This window comes from Rhinichthys klamathensis, unplaced genomic scaffold (genome assembly GCF_029890125.1).
Source record: "Rhinichthys klamathensis goyatoka isolate OS25496 unplaced genomic scaffold, OSU_Roscu_1.1 h1tg000658l_1, whole genome shotgun sequence".
Classification (NCBI taxonomy): domain Eukaryota; kingdom Metazoa; phylum Chordata; class Actinopteri; order Cypriniformes; family Leuciscidae; genus Rhinichthys; species Rhinichthys klamathensis.
In genome coordinates this window covers 53343-71546 of record NW_026607101.1, presented here as the reverse complement: position 1 = coordinate 71546, position 18204 = coordinate 53343, and the positions used below count along the sequence as shown (strand labels likewise).

Below are 18204 nucleotides of genomic sequence, written 5' to 3'. Positions count from 1 at the left end.
ATTTTAAGACGGTTTAAACATCCCGGATAAGCGCAAATTAGTACCATTTTAATTAGCCGTCTTACCTACAATCTCTGTTCTGTGTAAACAATGAGTGACGTACACGCGCGAGAGATCACTTCCGGCGCTTTCCGGCGCTTGCCGGAAAAGACCGAAGCGCCGGCGCCCTCAGATCACTTGGACGTGGCTGTGGTTACAAGAGGTAAAAACGATATAAATACTGTTCGTTTTCTCACACAAACCGCTCGTTTCGTGTCTCAGGCCATCAATGTGTACTTACATTTACGAGTCATTAAATCATGTTTAATTTGGACTTCTCTGTGCATGCTCTTTGAGGTGGTGACCATAGACCTGCATTATATGACTGACAGACAAGAACGGTTTGACCTAAAAATATCAAAATTGAAACTACTGCGGACACAAAGACACCTACATCTTGGATGCCCTTGAGGTAAGCTAAAACATACCAAAAATTAATTTCAAAGTGAACTATCCCTTTCAGGGAGTCTCCCGCATATTGATAGCGGCTCTGATACCCGCAAATTAGTTCAAATCTCCCGGAATCTAGAGTGAGCGAGCAAGAGCGCGCATGCGAGACAGAAAAAACTGTGCGCGCACGGCAGAGAGGGAGAGAGCGAGAGACCTTGCGTGTGTGCCTCATGAAGCGCATGTAAGACAGAGAGCATCCTGATTGGCCGGTTTCGGCTTTAAAAAAATAAATGTAAAAATCGAGAATCGAATCGAAAATTTAATCGAATCGAAGATTTGGAGAATCGTGGCACCCCTAATATATATATATAGTAGGGCTGTCAGTTAGACGCGTTATTAACGGCGTTAACGCAAACCCATTTTAACGGCGTTCATTTTTTTTATCGCGTGATTAACGGTCTTTTTGGCCTAGCAAACTTTGTAGTTTTTTTTCACATGCTTTTGCAACAGGACGCGGCGCTGCGCTATGAAACCCATTCATTTCAATGGCTTGCGCCGCGCGAGGACGTTTTGAAAGCGCAAGCGGATCTTGCTAGACTGGAAACAAAACAAAAGGCACGCCGCACACACTTGTTTGGGCTTGCGAGCTGCATGCGAGCCGGCCAAATAGTTGGTTAACGTTACGTTTTGAGTGGATGACGAGCGCGAGACGCCGAAATGGATGCCAATAAGATTCTGAATGGAAAGTTTACTTTTAAAAAGTTGCCAAATGGTTCCATTGACAAGACCAAAGTGATCTGTGTGTTTTGTCGTTGTGAACTGAGCTATCATCATCGCAGCACGTCCAGTCTGAAATACCACTTTAACTATGACATTAATGCGATTAATCGCGATTAAATATTTTAATCGTTTGACAGCACTAATATATATATATGTTACTGCTGCCTGTCTATAACAGCATTTGCATCAGGTGTGCGGCTGTAATGCCTTAACATGTTGTCTAGATAGGCAGCACACTAGGTTTTGTAACGGAGCTGAAGTGTGACCTTTGGTTGAGCGTAGTGTTTTGTATCTGTGCTATTAGATCTCTTACTAATTCTTATGACCTCTCTCACACTTTCTCTCTCTCTCTCTCTCTCACACACACACACACACCACTGTATTGTTGTAGGTTGTGTTGTAAAGCACCACAGTTTGCCAAGAGCTGACTTATAATATTTCATTACACTTCTCTACTCAAGTCTCATTGGATTGAGTCATTCAATGAGAGCATGATTTCCTCTGAATGCTGTTTAACGTGTAACCGAATGTGGCTTCATTGTGTGTTGGCTAATGGCACCCCAGAATGCCAGGCCAAGACTCTCTGGCCTTTATCACTTCCTGTGGGAGAAACTTTAAACAGGCTCATGTGCTTCAGATGCTGGTCCTCCAAACATCCTCCACACGTTTCTGGAGATTCATCTCTCATAGCGGACACACAAATATATATATACAATCTATGCGTCCGCTATCCAGTCAATTAAGAATATTTAAAAAAAAATGCAGTCAAAAATGATTATTACTATTTGAAATAACACAATAATAAAAATATAATATATTAATTATGTTATAAATATTATGATAATAAAATATGTAAATATATTCTACTATTAATAACAATAACTTACATTTTCGTATTAATAAAATGTATTTAATTTATTACATGTGACTGTAAAACGTGTATAATGCTACAACATTTTTATTCCATTTAAATGCTGTCCTTTTGAACTTTTTTATTGATTTATCAAAGAATCAATCCACAAAAGAATTAAGCAGCACAACTTTTTTCAATATTGATGAAATATTAATTTCTTATAATATACATATTATAATATAAATGTTTATGTTGTAATGGAGTAATGATGCTGAACATTCAGCTTTGATCACAGGAATACATTACAGTTTACAATATATTAGATTGTATATATAGATAGATAGATTCAATAAATGCTATATTACTGTTTTTACTGTATTTTTGATGAAATAAATGCAGCCTTGGTGAGCAGAAGAGACTGATCCCAAACTTTTGAATGCTAGAATGCTCCTAGGACTTGATCTATAATAGTTTAACAGTGATTTTGTCATGTCCCTCCTGTTATTCTACAATTAAAATCATACAATAATTCAGTCCTCATTTTTACATCATTTGACGTTATTTGTAGAGAAAAGCCTTTTATGTAAGCTACTCTTAGAGAGTGCCCTCTATACTGATGACGTCAACTCTCGATTTAGGGGGTTTGGAGGTTGTAATAGGACCATTTTGAAACTGGGACAATGTAATTCAACATCTCTGATTTTTGTTACAGCGGATTTTGGAGTTTCTGCAAAAAACACCAAAACTCTCCAAAGGCGAGACTCTTTTATCGGGACTCCATATTGGTAAGTGCTAAAAATTCACTGTTTAATCATCAAAACATACATTTTCAGGCGAATATCTGTGGTTGTCGACATTTCAGTGCATCACTACAAAACATAATTAGAATGAATGATTACAGGTTTCGTGAGTTTCCCATAAAGGTAATATAAATATGCTGATAGAAAGAGGTCTTGTCATATCCCACAGGATTTAAAGCAATCATTAACTAGTGTCCAGCTTGATGTGAAATATCTGCCTACCTTTGTCCTTCCTCTGAGCACACACACACACACACACACACACACACACACACACACACACACACACACACACACACACACACACACACACACACACACACACACGTTGTGTTTTCATGTTTTATGGGGACTTTCCATAGACATAATGATTTTTATACTGTACAGACTGTATATTCTATTCCCTTACACTAACCCTATCCCTAAACCTACCCATCACAGGAAACATTCTGCATTTTTACATTTTTAAACAACATCACTTAGTATCATTTATAAGCTGATTTCCTCATGGGGACCAAAAAATGTCCCCACACGAACAAGGATTTCGGATATTGCCATCCTTGTGGGGACATTTTGTCCCCATAACGTAGGGTTTACCAGGCCACACACACACACACACACACACACACACACACACACACACACACACACACAGGAGCTAGTGGATATTAACGTCTCCTTATCTGACTCGTGAACAATCTTTAGCAGTTTTATTAGTGGCTTGTAGTAAATTCTTTAAGTCGCCGGCTAAATATCTGCAGACGTGTTTCCATACTGGGAATGTATGGTAGTCAACGTTTGAAGTGGATCAAAACCTTTCCATCAAAGTTTTACATGAATTTTGAACAATAGCCAATAGGGCTGTCACTTTTGTGAGAAAATCCTGTTTGATTTTTGAAACATAACCGTTCATAAATCGATTTTCCATGTCTAAAGACGTTTCCATTTTCAACACCAAATACAGGCAAATCCACGGACACCTAACAGGCATTAGGACGAGCGTAAAGAGATGCTTGAGACGCACAAGTCAGCAAAATTCCTGATGATTTATTGGAGTGAAGTTTCGTCACAATGACAAACAGGAGCGCAACATTCAGGGATTGAGATTAACACCCTCGACTCGCCGAATGCGGGTAAAAATGAACTTTGGCGGGAAACGCTGTCAAATCACGAGCCAATCTGGCGTGTTTCTGTGTTTACTCACTTTACTGGGGAAGTTCGTGTAAGACAAATCTGCACGGATTTAGCGCAAATATGCAACTCGTGATCCTCATGATATATTAAATACAGTGTATTGCACAGAATCTGCTCATATCTGACTTACTTGAACATACACACACACACACACACACACTGTCACTAAGCAACAAACAACAGCGCGCTTGTTCACTTGCATTGAAGTAATAGCGAATATTAAAAAGAAGTTGGTTTTTATAAACTGTTTATTTTCACATTTTTTTCCCTCTTACCAAAAAAAAAAAAAAAAAAAAAATTTATAATAATAAAAAAATATAAATAAAATAAATAAAAATAATGACAAATAAATAATTATTACAAGAGTTTTTCACGCCAGAGAGTTAAAGTAGGGGAGTGTTCTTTAATCCAAACATGAAATATGGAACGGTGAGCAGCATACAACATTATAGATATTATTTTTGTTTCCAACACACAATTATTTACACCAAGGATACACAATCTAGGAGAAAGAAGTTAGTTAACAGAAAAGACATTGTTATTTTCCAACATCCTACATAAAACTGTCCACCTAAAACACATTTTTTGAAAAATAAATAAAAAAAGGCCGTTAAAATCCCTATTTTCGCTTTCGATTCAATTGTGCAATCGATTTTTGAACGTAAAGTGACAGCCCTAATACCCATTCTTGTCTTAGGACAACTTTGATGCACTTTTTTTTTTTGATCCACTTCAAATGTTGACAACTGTTTTCGAAAGCTTTCGTGATGATCTAACTGTAATATTGCTGTTCTGATATCTCCTGTATGTTCAGGATGGCTCCAGAGGTTGTGATGTGTGAGACCATGAAGGACGCTCCGTACGACTATAAAGCGGACATCTGGTCACTGGGCATCACCCTGATAGAGCTGGCTCAGATAGAGCCCCCCCACCATGAGCTGAACCCCATGAGGGTCCTGCTGAAAATTGCCAAGTCTGAGCCGCCCACCCTGGATCAGCCCTCCAAGTGGTGAGCCGCGAAACCCCGGCATGGGAGTGAACGCTCAAGATTTCACTGACATGCTTCATTATGAGATTCCTGTGCTCTGAGCATAGTTGTGGTTTTTTAGTTAGATTTATAGCTTTTCTAGAATATGGCCATCGAATGTTATTTTATCACTGCATCACCGTTACACATTAAGAGATTGTATTGGGCAAATGTTGAAGGGTTTTGTGTATTTTAGGTCAATGGAATTTAACGATTTCCTGAAAAAAGCTTTGGATAGAAACCCTGAGACGAGGCCGACGGCTGCTCAGCTTCTAGAAGTAAGGAGTTTCACACACACACACACACACACACACACACACACACACACACACACACACACACACACACACACTTGTCCATATACATTATATTATCTCTCTCTGCTGCAGTCACTCGAAATGTAACTTAAGGCATTTTAAGACGGTATGTGCAAACCACAGCAGAACGTCTTATCAGGGCAGTTCTTGCTTCCTGTCCGCTCTGGGTCAAGGGAATTACAGCAATTTGCACTCTTCCTTTTGGATATTTCTTCACCTCCACCCCATCAGAAAAGAGGAACTGAACAATTAAGGAGTTTGCGAAATGAAAAAAATGTGCAGTAGATGTGCTGAAGACCTCGAATAATCCTCAAGTTACTTCAAAAAACAAACACTCACTTTGACTTTGGCGAAATGGACTTCAGTGACACTTGCTAGTCATTTAAATAGAAACTGCCACACAATAGTTGACATCACATCGTAAGACCGATGATCTGACCATAGAGAAGTGATAGAAGCGATTCAAGTCATGCTTTTTCCTCACTGGACTTTCAAATATATCATTAAATGTTCATATAGTAACACTTTAGGGAACAGATATTCACTAGGAACTAGTTGCTTATTAGCATGCATATCACTAGCTTATTAGCTGTTTATTAGTACTTATAAAGCACATATTAATGCCTTATTCTGCTGTACCATATTCTACATCCTTTAATCCACCCAATACCTAAACCTAACATAATTATACTAACTATTAATAAGCGGTAATTAGGAGTTTATTGAGGGAAACCTCCTAGCTATGTTAATTGAATATGCCTGTCATATTAATGTAGTTTTTATTGTAACTAAAGTAGTCAACATTTGAAGTGGATCAAAACCTTTCGTCAAAATATATACATGATTTTTGAACAATACCCGTTCTTGTCTTAGGACAACGTTGACAACTTTTTTGATCCACTTCAAATGTTGACTACTGTATATAAATAGTTGCATATGTCCTTCAGAAGCAAAGCACTTGTGTCTGATGTTCGTAGATAATGCATTTTTGAAAGCAGAACATGCATGAATGAGAAAATAAAGTGTGGGACGTGCTCGATGTTAAACCGTTATTAAGCGCATTAAGCCAACGGAAAGATATCGACGCGTTACTTGCGCTGACTGACACAAAGACACCATGTGATCCTGAATTCTGCTCTCTTTAGCGGCTTATTGCGCTTGAACGGTCAGATGTACGCAATATTATTTTAAAATATCTGTCTGGACGAGTATTCACACACACACAGTCCGTTATATCTTAAGTGAACGTAAACAGTTGGGGGAAATGATGTGTAACATTATATTAGATCCGTGCATTATGTCTATATCATAATATATAATATAATAAACCTGCTGCTGTGATGTCTGTCATTAATGTTAATCAAACAACAAAAGAAAAGAGGGAATCACTCACTGCGCTCGACTCGATACCTTTTGTAGCTTTAATAATAATTAATACACTAAAGACTATGCATGATTATTTTTACATTTAATTATTCAATTTCTGTATGATTTGTTACTTGAATGCTGCTGTTAAATAGATAAAGTAAAATGCTGTTAGTTTAATTTGTTTCTTATCTTTTATTTGGTCTAACAAAGATAAAATAACAAAAAAGAACTATATTGTGATTTATTAACATAGTAATTATTATTAATAAAAGAATTGGAGGAAAAGATGCATCGAGAACCGTTTTATAATCAATTATTCGATACTCTCCGAATCGAATCGAATCGTGAGGCAAGTGAAGATTCGATATTGGCAAGTGGTAAAGAGTAAATTGTGGAGATCTGCAGCCACTGTAAAGTGTTCATTCTCCTGTTCTGATGTCACTCTCGCTTCGGGGTTTCATATTACATCTTAATTTAATGCTCTGCTGCGTACAGAGCAATCTGAAAGACGAAGGTGAAGAGGTAACACTGATATGCAGTACATGCTATCCTGTCAAGAGTTGTATGCCAAGTTCATATATCACTTCTATCCTAAGTGGCGAACATTACCTCAAAGTCTTTATAGGCTGGTCTGTAGTTTATATTGATCATCGAAATATCCTTAAGAAACCTTAACTCTCTGGGGACCAAGGTGTTTTTGGGGTCCTTTAGATGTTTTGACATGCCCTGACATTTGTGCTTTTTTTAGTTGCTTATAAACATGTTTATGGCACAGGTGAAATTACACTCTATTTAGCACAAACAGGGCTACCATAATATGTGAGCAACATGTATGTACATGTTTGTATTTTTGAGAGAATATTGTTTATGCATGGTTATTGGAAAAAAACTAAAAATTAAAGTTTCTGAAATAAAGCCACAAAACACATACTAAATATGTGTCCACAAGAGTTTTGACTAATGGATGTTGTGGCCTAGAGTTTTTGCTTCAAAATGATCTGAAAATCATCCTGTCTAATCATTCACATAACACAATAGATTCTTTTAAATTGTGAAAAACATTTTTTGTTAGCCAAGGCAATATGCAAATGGGCGTGAACGGCCAAACCCCATTGTGAATAATTAGGTGGTTGAGAAGACAAAGACCACGCATAGTAATGAGCCTTTTATGCAGGTGTGTCACACAAGAAAGAATGCAAGGAAAATATATACACACACACACACACACACACACACACACACACACACACACACACATACATATACACTCACCTAAAGGATTATTAGGAACACCTGTTCAATTTCTCATTAACGCAATTATCTAATCAACCAATCACATGGCAGTTGCTTCAATGCATTTAGGGGTGTGGTCCTGGTCAAGACAATCTCCTGAACTCCAAACTGAATGTCAGAATGGGAAAGAAAGGTGATTTAAGCAATTTTGAGCGTGGCATGGTTGTTGGTGCCAGACGGGCAAGTCTGAGTATTTCACAATCTGCTCAGTTACTGGGATTTTCAATCACAACCATTTCTAGGGTTTACAAAGAATGGTGTGAAAAGGGAAAAACATCCAGTATGCGGCAGTCCTGTGGGCGAAAATGGCTTGTTGATGCTAGAGGTCAGAGGAGAATGGGCCGACTGATTCAAGCTGATAGAAGAGCAACTTTGACTGAAATAACCACTCGTTACAACCGAGGTATGCAGCAAAGCATTTGTGAAGCCACAACACGCACAACCTTGAGGCGGATGGGCTACAACAGCAGAAGACCCCACCGGGTACCACTCCTCTCCACTACAAATAGGAAAAAGAGGCAACAATTTGCAAGAGCTCACCAAAATTGGACAGTTGAAGACTGGAAAAATGTTGCCTGGTCTGATGAGTCTCGATTTCTGTTGAGACATTCAGATGGGTCAGAGTCAGAATTTGGCGTAAACAGAATGAGAACATGGATCCATCATGCCTTGTTACCACTGTGCAGGCTGGTGGTGGTGGTGTAATGGTGTGGTGGATGTTTTCTTGGCACACTTTAGGCCCCTTAGTGCCAATTGGGCATCGTTTAAATGCCACGGCCTACCTGAGCATTGTTTCTGACCATGTCCATCCCTTTATGGCCACCATGTACCCATCTTCTGATGGCTACTTCCAGCAGGATAATGCACCATGTCACAAAGCTCGAATCATTTCAAATTGGTTTCTTGAACATAACAATGAGTTCACTGTACTAAAATGGCCCCCACAGTCACCAGATCTCAACCCAATAGAGCATCTTTGGGATGTGGTTGAACGGGAGCTTCGTGCCCTGGATGTGCATCCCACAAATCTCCATCAACTGCAAGATGCTATCCTATCAATATGGGCCAACATTTCTAAAGAATGCTTTCAGCACCTTGTTGAATCAATGCCACGTAGAATTAAGGCAGTTCTGAAGGTGAAAGGGGGTCAATCACAGTATTAGTATGGTGTTCCTAATAATCCTTTAGGTGAGTGTATATATATATACACACACACACACACACACACACACACACACACACACACACACACACACCCACACACACACACATATACATACATATATATATATATATATATATATATAATCAAAATATAAATGAAAGTCAAAAGCACATTTTTAGTCATACCTGGAAACAAATCATGTTCAAATAGGTTATATGGGCCATTCTACAGAATTGGTTCAAAGTTAGAGTTGGAAACATCTTGAAAAGAAAATTGTCTTTTTCTATAAATGTCTTAGTAGGCCAATACATTTTATCATACATATTTCAAAGTTAAGGATTCATTATTTTGATATAGCTTGCATTGGAACAAACACTAGCCTATAACATCTTAGTTGATTAGTTTATTGACAAAACATACTATATAACATATGAGCAGAAACTGCTAACAAAAACTTATTTGATATCTATTTTAGAGTTAAAACTTTATAGTCTATTCAAAACTAGTCACACACACACACACACACACACACACACACACACACACACACACACACACACACACACACACACACACACACACACACACACACACACACACACACACACACACACACACACACACACACACACACACACACACACACACACACAATACCTGATATAAAACCTTGTCATATTCATTTTTGGCTATCATATGTATGTTCAGACACTAAGTCTCTGCAGGTTCTTAAACATCTTATATTATATTATCTTATAATAAAGTCTTAAATTCAGTTTGATTAATTTAAGGCCATAAAACAAAATCCAATCGACCCTCTAATTTGTATGCATTGATAGTAAATATATTTATAAATTAAATAGAACATAAAACTTATAGTTACCCTGTTTTGTATGTCTGAGATCCATGATTTATTTAGAGATTCTATGGGTTTGTTTTGTATGGACATACAGTATTCGTTTTCTTAAAAAAGGTCTTCATAGGTGTTCATCTTTAAATATCATATGCTATTATATTATACATTTTTCCTGGGAATCAATCCCTTGACCTTGCCGTTGCATGTCGTGTTCCTGTATCTCACACTATCCAAGCATGCTATGAATTGTGATGGTCTATGTCTGACCTCTCGTACAGTTTCAGATATATCGTGTGTGAGTTTTGCTGCAGTGTTTCTTTATGAGCTGTAGTTATTTCTGTTCTTGATTGTCAGTAAGTTGTGGTCATCGGTGAGGGTAAGTGATACTGCTGGCTGTATGTTTTTAACGCTTGAGTCCCCCTCACATGCGCTCGGCAGCTGGGACACTTCAATTAAACAAGGTGCAACTCAGCTGAATAATAGATGAGAGCAGCGTTCCTCTTCATTACACTGATGCTTTCACAGTTCAGCTCAAGTCCTCCGCGTCTAACTCCGCTGATCCACTAATTAATCCCCACTTTTGCTTATTGCAAGTGTATTTCAAGTAAAATAACATGCTTACACAAGTTCCACAACAATATGAGAAGTCGAGAACTGGCATTTCGGTCCAAACCACAAATATTTGACTAAATTTAATAAATAAGTAAGGGATCATCCACGGCTAGCTCTGCATTACACAATTTGAATGCGTGACGCAGTTAATGCACTGCTAGCTGTGAACTATACTGCTTATGCCATGGTCATTTGCCAGCATTAACAAGTTAAAGTTGTCATTGATGTTTGCAGAGTTAAATTTGACTGAAAGAGGTACAATTATGGTTATTTTCATCAGTTAGCCTACGACTCGATAGATTTAGCATTCTGCCCGCTTTAAATCAGACACTGAGGTAAAGTAAGGTTACATTGATTTGATTGATATTGAATTATAACATTTATTTAAATTAATTAACCACTAAAGAGAGAGAAAGAGAAATGTGTGTGTGTGTGAATTACCTGATTCTGTGCAGCGTCTCTGCGAGCAATGAAAGCTGTGAGTTGAATTACTTCAAAAACAACGGCGTTAAAACCTCCTTACTGAGTGAAATAATGTAGATATTCAGTAGTGAAGTCAATTTATTAATAAAAGTCAAAGCTCCTTGTGTGTGTTTGTGCTTCAATGAAAGCAGCGCATTAATAATAGAACGGTGATTAAACTGAATGGAACTTTTATCGCACACCTTCCAGCCAATCAGAATCCAGTATTCAGACAGACCATGGTATAATAAATAAATGATAGGACTATAATTCAATAAAAAATGTAAAATGAAAATAAATATACATTTAAAATAACTCTTACTAACAAATATGAAATATTTAATTTGTTTACCTGCATGTCATGTGACATTAACCAACATCATAGAACCGCGAACATGCAAATGTGTTGTTAAATTACAAAATATGAATTTTTAAATCTCATGGGTACTTCAAAGGGGTTTGGCTGACAAAATAGTTTTCTGAACTACAAATTAGAATGCCATAATTATTGACCATAGCTGAGTCATTCAGAATGGCCACATTTCAGATAAAAAAACCCTGCTCTGCCAATTGAAGTTGATTGTGGTTCTTTATTACTACTTTGACAACCACGACAACATGATCATTTTAGTGATGTTTCAAAAAGATGCATAACTGAAATGAATTAATCACAATTTCCATTCTCAGGCTTCTATTATTGAATATGCATGCTTCTTAAGATGGCGTGTGCATGTTATTGTTATGCACAGTCGAATAATTTTGGAGTTTGTACCGTTACGAAGAACTCTGTCTAATCTTTCCGCGTATGTTCTGTGTTTCAGCATCCTTTTGCGAGTTCAGTGAAGACCAACCGTCCATTGAGAGATCTGGTGGCGGAGGCCAAAGCTGAGGTGATGGAGGAGATCGAGGACAATCATGAAGAAGGAGAAGAAGAAGACCCTGCTTATGTCACACCTGTAGGGGTCTTGACATTTCTCACTTACTGCACACCTTCCAAATGTCTCTCTATCATAAATCTCTCAGTTCACTCTGTGCGGATAGAGTAAAGATAATGCACTGCTAATGGAAAAGCGCTCAGGGCGTAAAGAGCGACACATTTGTTTAGTGCTTTGACAAGGTAATTGTTATTGCATGGAAAGTTTATTCTACGCTTCAATGCAGGTGTACCTGTGAAGGGCAAAAACACTGCGAACAGCACAACGTGCCACCGACTCAATGAATTATGCAGATATGTGCTTATTTAGGTTATGTAATGCACTCTTTTTATTGCTGCAGTGTATGCAATATGTATTGTATACAGTATGCACATTTTTTATGCATAAAGTACCTGGATAATATGCTTAATATGCCAGCATAAGCAGTATTCAACAGAGCACAGAATGCTGTATCCCACAATGCAGTGTTCCTCTTAACTTTCCTTATTTTAAGTGTGTTGAATTAAGCACAGCCACGATTTTCAACTCTTAAATCTTTTTATGACTCATTGGTTTTCAACAAAATTGAATTGAAGATGCAAAAGATCTGTTTTGTATGGAAGCTTGTTTCCGCCACTGAATAAAAAAAAAAAATTGCGACTTTTTATCTCACAATTGCGAGATATAAAGTCAGAATTGTGAGAAATAAAGTCGCAATTGCGAGAAAAAAAGACAGAATTGCGACTTTTTAGCTCACAATTCTGCCTTTTTTTCCTCACAATTGCGAGTTTATATCTCGAAATTCTGACATCTTTTCTCAGAATTGTGAGATATAAACTCGCAATTGCGAGTTATCAGGCCAATTCTAAGGCGGGAAAAACTTTTTTCCCCTCAGAATAGTTTATATCACGCAATTCTGACTTTACAACACGCAATTTCGACTTTATATAATGCAATTCTGACTTTATAACACGCAATTGCGACTTTATATCAATCAATTCTGACTTTATATCTCGCAATTCTGACTTTATAACACGCAATTGCGACTTTATATCAATCAATTCTGACTTTATATCTCGCAATTCTGACTTTATAACACGCAATTGCGACTTTATATCAATCAATTCTGACTTTATATCAATCAATTCTGACTTTATATCTCGCAATTCTGACTTGATAACACGCAATTGCGACTTTATATCAATCAATTCTGACTTTATAACATGCAATTGCGACTTTATTTCACGCAATTCTGACTTTATATCTCACAATTCTGACTTTACAAGACACAATTTCGACTTTATATCACGCAATTGCGACTTTATATCAATCAATTCTGACTTTATATCAATCAATTCTGACTTTATAACACGCAATTTCGACTTTATATAATGCAATTCTGACTTTACAACACGCAATTTCGACTTTATATAATGCAATTCTGACTTTATAACACGCAATTGCGACTTTATATCAATCAATTCTGACTTTATATCTCGCAATTCTGACTTTATAACACGCAATTGCGACTTTATATCAATCAATTCTGACTTTATATCTCGCAATTCTGACTTTATAACACGCAATTGCGACTTTATATCAATCAATTCTGACTTTATATCAATCAATTCTGACTTTATATCTCGCAATTCTGACTTGATAACACGCAATTGCGACTTTATATCAATCAATTCTGACTTTATAACATGCAATTGCGACTTTATTTCACGCAATTCTGACTTTATATCTCACAATTCTGACTTTACAAGACACAATTTCGACTTTATATCACGCAATTGCGACTTTATATCAATCAATTCTGACTTTATATCAATCAATTCTGACTTTATAACATGCAATTGCGACTTTATTTCAAGCAATTCTGACTTTACAACACGCAATTATGACTTTATATCACGCAATTCTGACTTTATAACCTGCAATTGCGACTTTATATCAATAAATTCTGACTTTATATCTCGCAATTCTGACTTTCTAACACGCAATTGCGATTTTATATCACGCAATTCTGACTTTCTGATATCTGGCAATACTGAGAAATAAAGTCAGAATTGCGAGATGTAAACTCTCAATTGTGAGAAAAAAAGTCAGAATTTTGAGATCAAAAGTCGCAATTACTTTTTTTATTTTTCATTCTGTGGCGGAAACAAGCTTCCATAGTTTTGATTTTAAACTCGCCGAATGTAACATGCAAAAATATCAAGGTCACGTGACCTCAGTTTGTAACATATCACTAATGTTTATCGTTATACTAATTTTTTGTTTTTGAAAGTCTCTTCTGCTCACTAGGGCTGCATGTATTTGATAACAAATACAGTAAAAACAGTATTTGAAATATTATTACAATTTAAAATCTATTCTATGTTCTATTTGAGTATATTTTAAAATGTAATGTATTCCTGTGATCGAAGCTGAATTTTCAGCATCATTACTCCAGTCTTCAGTGTCACATGATCCTTCAGAAATCATTCTAATATGATGATTTGCTGCTCAGGAATCATTTCTTATTATTATTATCATCAATGTTGAAAACAGTTTTTGCTGTTTAACATTTTTGTGGAATTTGTGATACTTTTTCATCTGACTTGATTCTTTAAGTAGAAATTTCAATCAATGAACAGCATTTACTTGAATTTTTTTTAAAAGCATTTATTAAATAGAAATCTTTTGCAACATTATAAAGGTCTTAACTGTCACTTTTGATCAATTTAAGGCATCCATGATGAATAAAAGTATTAACTTTTTCTTCTTTTCTTTTAAATCTTACCACGAATGTTTGAATGGTATCAACAGTTTTCAACACTGATACTAATAATAAGAAATGAAAGCCAGTAGTTTTCCGTTGCGCAAGCAGCGCGACTCTCGTCTCATGGGCACTGGGCGCCACTACACCTAATGTCACACTGTGATCGTGATGTCAACACTGCATGTATAATTTGACTAACAGAACATGTGTCCCCCACCCAACTTTCACATTAACGTCTCCATTTAAAGATCTATTCTAGGCTGTTGTTGGTCGAATGGCACAATGGTACGAACGTTCAAAAATAACTCTTAATACACTTCCTCTTCCGCTTCTCATCTGGCCTTCAACCATGTAAAAATGAAACAAAAGACACGACATCGACATTTCTTTAGAGTTAAATAAAGCACAGGACAATTAGTCCCTCTTTTTGCTAAGGACACAGTGGCCTGTGGCTGTGTATGAGCTTGGCCTGTATTTATTAACAGCTGTACATCATCTCTATGTGTATTCAGGCACTGGGGACTTTCCTTTTTATAAAACCAGCCATAGCATTGCTGGTTTACTCTGACCAAGTAAAGTCAGCTTCATTTATCCAGCGCTTTTAACAATACAGATTGCTTCAAAGCTGCTTTACAGTGATAACAGGAAATTAATGGAACAGGGATTGTTTAGGCTTTACAGCAGCTTTAGAATAAAGTTATTGTCCAGCTAAATTACGTTTTTAATTGATTCATTTCTGTTGCAAAGATCATTAGTTATTAACTTAGGGGCCGCTAACACGACACCGTTTTAACTGAAAACAGAAAACTTTTAATGCGTTCTGGCCGTTCATTTGCACGACAGCTGTGTTTGGTGGTTCGAGAACGCAAATAATAACCTGTGATGTTTGGCCTACGTGTATAACAGATAGTATTGTATGTTTCTCAGTGGGACTGACAGAGTGGTTTATTTCGAAGAAATAAAAAGATAATTATCATGCTTTTATGTAGCATAAGCCTCATTCTGTCTGTGTTCTTTCTAGGCTCCAGTCAAAGACCCGTCAGAAACCAGTGAGACCAGTTCATATGGGGACCACCACGACACACGTCCCACTGAAACTCCAATGGTGATTGAGGAGGAGCTCAGGTCCACCGAAACCACTTCCAAAGAGCAGGAGGACAATCTCAGCGACAAGTTTCCAGAGGAAGATCATGACAAACCCGAGAGCGAGGCGTCAGGCAAGGCCTCCTGCTCCGACTCCGGGATCGAGGATGGGAAAAGCACACCCACCTCTGAGGAGGACACCAAAGCGGTCGAGAGCTCAGAACCAGAACTTCCTTCGCTGAGGACCGCCGAACCTTCAGAGACACCAGAGTCTTCCTCAGACACCAAGCCGTCAGCGGGATCAGAGAAACCAGAGGAAGAAGCTCACAGTGGAGAGATGCCTAACCAGCAACCACATCCCATGCTGGACCAGACTTATCCCAAAGAGCCGGCCAATCGTGTGTCTGTGGTGAGCGACAGGTCCTCTTTGGCTGGTGAGGATCTGGAAAGTTTGCTTCCTCACACAAACGGCAGATTATCAAATCGATACTCTGATGTGGCCAGTGAAAACATGGACATCAGCCTGAACCTGTCAGGTGATCTGTCTGTCAACAAGGAAATGGGCACCATCTCTTTAAGGGTAAGTCTGTGTTTAAGGGTACTTTTACATGACACCGATGTACTAAAAACTGAAATGTTTTTCCCTCTGCATTTTTGTTTCGCGTACAGAAATCGATCCCCATTCATACGGATCCGCGAAAACGATTAAAAAGCTGTATTCTGTATTCTGCCAGGCCAGTAGTTGGCGATGTCACTTTGTAAAGAAACAATACACTCTTATAGACTGAACACGTAATACGCATGACGTCACCGTTTTCACATATTCACGTCGTTTTGTCGTTTACACAGTCGATATTGGAATCATTTTCAAAAACTTGCACTTTGAAACCCGTTTTCATACAAATTGCGTTTTAAGGCCCCCAAACCTCCGCTGTCGTGTCAATGAATGGACAAAACGCATAAAGTTTTTTTGTTTTTAGTAGGGATGCAGGATTTATATCGGCCACATTATCGGTATCGGCCGATATATGTTATTTTTTTATGCTATCGTTATCGGCCCGATAAGAAAATTTGGCCGATATATTAAAGCCGATAAATAATGTATTATTTCCTTCAGCTGAGACACTTCAGATGCGCACTGTTCGACATGATGGTTTTTTGCTTGAAATATGATTGGAAAAGGGGAAAAAACAGTCAAGTGCAACATGTGCAGCGCAAGTCTGTCATAGAAATGACATAAAATTATGAGAACATTATAATCGTGTGTTTGGGACATGGCTTTTAATGGTGACACTTTTGTTAATGTAATCAGGCTCTCAAAAATTATATAAAAATTTGGATTTAGATTTATCGGCCAATATATCGGTTAATGGCTTTCAAATATAAAGAATTATCGGTATCGCGCAAAATTTTCATATCGGTGCATCCCTAATTTTTATGACATACACTACTAGTTTAAAATGGTTTCATGTAAGTGTGTGTAAATTTGTTTTTGTTTTTTGTGTATAAATTGGGCATATTTGCTGAACTCCTCTCCAATAATCTCTATTAAAACATAGTGATCTGGAAAGTTTCTAATACAAATTTTTTTGGTGCGACTAATGCTGCCCACACATGATTTTAGCCCTGATTTTCCACTTGCCGACAGTTAATGGAGATCACTGGCAAAAGACAAAATTTAAAGGAAAATCGGTGCTCATGCTTTCAGGATATTTAAATTTTAACCTTTAGTTATTTATTGCACTTCTTACAGTTTTTCCTGTTGTTAAGTAAATTTACATCTGCATCCCTACTCAAACTCAATGCTTAAATGTGTTAAATGTGCATTTCCAAGAGACAAAACTTCTTGTTCAACCAAACTAGGGATGCACCGATAAAACATTTTTGGCCGATAATCGGTAATTCTTTATATTTGAAAGCCGGTAACCGATATATTGGCCGATAAATCTAAATCCAAATTTTGATATAAATTTTGAAAGCCTGATTATAAAAAAAATTCTCTTTTTAAAAGCCATGTCCCAAGCACACAATTATAATGTTCTCATAATTTTATGTAGCCGATATGTCAGACTTGCGCTGCACATGTTGCATTTTACTGTATTTTCCTTTTTTGAAGTGATTCCAATCATATTTCAAGCAATTCAAAACCATCATGTTGAACAGTGTCTCAGCTTGAGGAAATAATACATTATTCATCGGCTTTAATATATCAGCCAAATTTTATTATCGGGCCGATAACAATAAAATTAAAAATGATCATATATCGGCCGATACCGATATGGTG

At 37.2% G+C, this 18204-nt stretch overlaps 1 protein-coding gene across 2 annotated transcripts in view; it reads left to right on the top strand.

Annotated features, from left to right (window-relative positions):
- Positions 1-18204, top strand: part of stk10 (serine/threonine kinase 10) — a 75345-nt gene that overhangs the window by 32192 nt on the left and 24949 nt on the right. Inside the window, exons 5-9 of one of the 2 annotated variants that reach the window (XM_056241646.1) lie at positions 2775-2847; positions 4871-5065; positions 5280-5361; positions 11978-12112; positions 15859-16500. In XM_056241646.1, coding sequence (XP_056097621.1) covers positions 2775-2847; positions 4871-5065; positions 5280-5361; positions 11978-12112; positions 15859-16500 — 1127 coding nt within the window. Of the gene's footprint in view, positions 1-2774; positions 2848-4870; positions 5066-5279; positions 5362-11977; positions 12119-15858; positions 16501-18204 lie in introns of both variants that reach the window. The other variant, XM_056241645.1, reaches the window with a different exon arrangement.